A 1768-nucleotide genomic window follows, 5' to 3' on the forward strand; every position below is an offset into this window, starting at 1 on the left:
CGGGGGGCTCGGACTTCGGCTGCAGCGCCGCGGCCCCGCGCTCTGAGAGCGGCTTCCTGCCCTACTCGGCCGCTGTGCTCAGCAAGACGGCCGTGAGCCCGCCCGACCAGAGGGACGAGGCGCCTCTCACCAGATAACTACGACAGCGCCGCGCCGCCCCGCCTGAGGGCTGCGCCCGTCCCCCTGCGAGTGCCCGGGGTCCCCAGCGCGCCCCCTGCGCCCTGCCCGCCGCTGTCGTTGCCGCCAGGGGGCGCCCCGGGGCACGAGAGGCCAAAGGGAACCTGCCCCGGCGGGGGTGCGGGCGGGAAAGAACCAGCACTAAAGTCCCAGCGAGCACCTCCTCACCTCCACAAATTATTTCTATTTTTGTATTTGCTACCCAGCCGCCTCTCCTCTGTCTCCCGCTCTGTGTTTCTGGCCGCCTAGACCCCAGCTTCCCGCCTCAGTTCTGAGCTCTTGATCTCCCCGAAGACAATGCACCCTTCTGGTCTGTGCATGCTGGGGCCCCCTAACTCAGCCGGAGCTCCCCACCGAGGACCTCGAGGGGAGCGGTGTGCACTCGTGTTTTGTGTGTGGGACGTCACCTCAGGCTTCTCCTGATGCTCTTTCTCTCCATCCATCTTTTCTTTGAACGAGGGTGGGGGGAGAGGTGGCAGTTTTGCTCTCTGGTTTTGCCTGGGCTTGTGAGGGGCCCTGCCAGAGGGAGGAGGAGAAGGGCAGCAGAGAGAAAGTCTGAGAAGGCCGGGGGGTCGCAGGTGGCTGCAGGGGTATTTGTGAGATCAGAGTCATTTTTGTGGATGCAGGGTTTGTGGATTCGGGTTTGTTTACCCGGGAAGGACAAAGGCCAGGCGGAAGGGGTGGCGTTAGCGTCCCCCATGCTTCGGCCCACTCCTTTATTTACTTGATTTGGATCCTAAAGGTAGGGAAGCATCTTTCATGTTTTATGCAAAGAAGTGATGTGATGAGGTTGCTCCAGCCAGGGAAGGGAAGGCAGGGAAAGGGCAGGGCAGGATCTGCAGATCTCTGGACCGTTTGGAGAGGGTTTTTTTCAGCTCACATTTTCCAACTGCACGGTCTGAGAAATACTTGAATCTCTAGGTAAAAAAGATCCTGAAGCACTTCATTAGCCTCTTTTCTGAGTTCGCACACTCTTTTCGCCCCTTCCCTCGTTTTCCGTTTCCTCGGGTAAAACGGTTGTTGGCATATTTCTCACGCATGTCTATTGCGCCTTTGCCTCTGCAAAGCCCTGGCTGGGTTGCAGAGACCCGCTTTGCCAACCCTGGCTACTGGAGGGGTTTCCTTGAAGAAAGGCACATCAAAACCCACCAGTGTTACTACCACGTCAATTTTGATGCTAATAATGTGCAGATTATGACGAAAATTGCCAATCATGCTCTCTGATGGACCTCCTTTGAATGTGGAATTGGAGAAAAGTTCCCCGCACGGAGACCTGCTGTCAAATACTAACAACCCGCTAAGGGAAGTCATTAGGAGAGACGGATATGAGACTCGGTACATAAAACATTGTTCTTGGTGCATAGAATGTATGTTATTTAATGTTATCTCTGTTACCTGAAGTGATTTCGCAGAAGAAAGCCACGTTCTTATCATCTCAATTGCCAATTTTCATTTTGGTAACTTGGACGCCCTGGGCAGACTTTTCTCTGTTAAGCTGATATTCCACCAATGTGAACAGCCTCATTAAATCAAGCCCAGATATTTCCATAATGCTCCCTGCAGAGCCACTTCGCTCCTCACATAATGAGAT

The 1768-nt window shown here is 54.6% G+C and overlaps 1 protein-coding gene across 1 annotated transcript in view; it reads left to right on the top strand.

The window, feature by feature from the left end:
• EVX2 (even-skipped homeobox 2) overlaps positions 1-137 on the top strand; it is a 3565-nt gene extending 3428 nt beyond the window's left edge. Inside the window, exon 4 of the mRNA XM_006878962.1 lies at positions 3-137. Within this exon, the coding sequence (XP_006879024.1) occupies positions 3-137 (135 nt within the window). The remainder of the gene's footprint in view (positions 1-2) is intronic.
• The last annotated feature ends 1631 nt before the right edge of the window (positions 138-1768 follow it).

Source organism: Elephantulus edwardii, unplaced genomic scaffold (genome assembly GCF_000299155.1).
Source record: "Elephantulus edwardii isolate Elephantulus edwardi_28Jun2011 unplaced genomic scaffold, EleEdw1.0 scaffold00001, whole genome shotgun sequence".
Classification (NCBI taxonomy): Eukaryota; Metazoa; Chordata; class Mammalia; order Macroscelidea; family Macroscelididae; genus Elephantulus; species Elephantulus edwardii.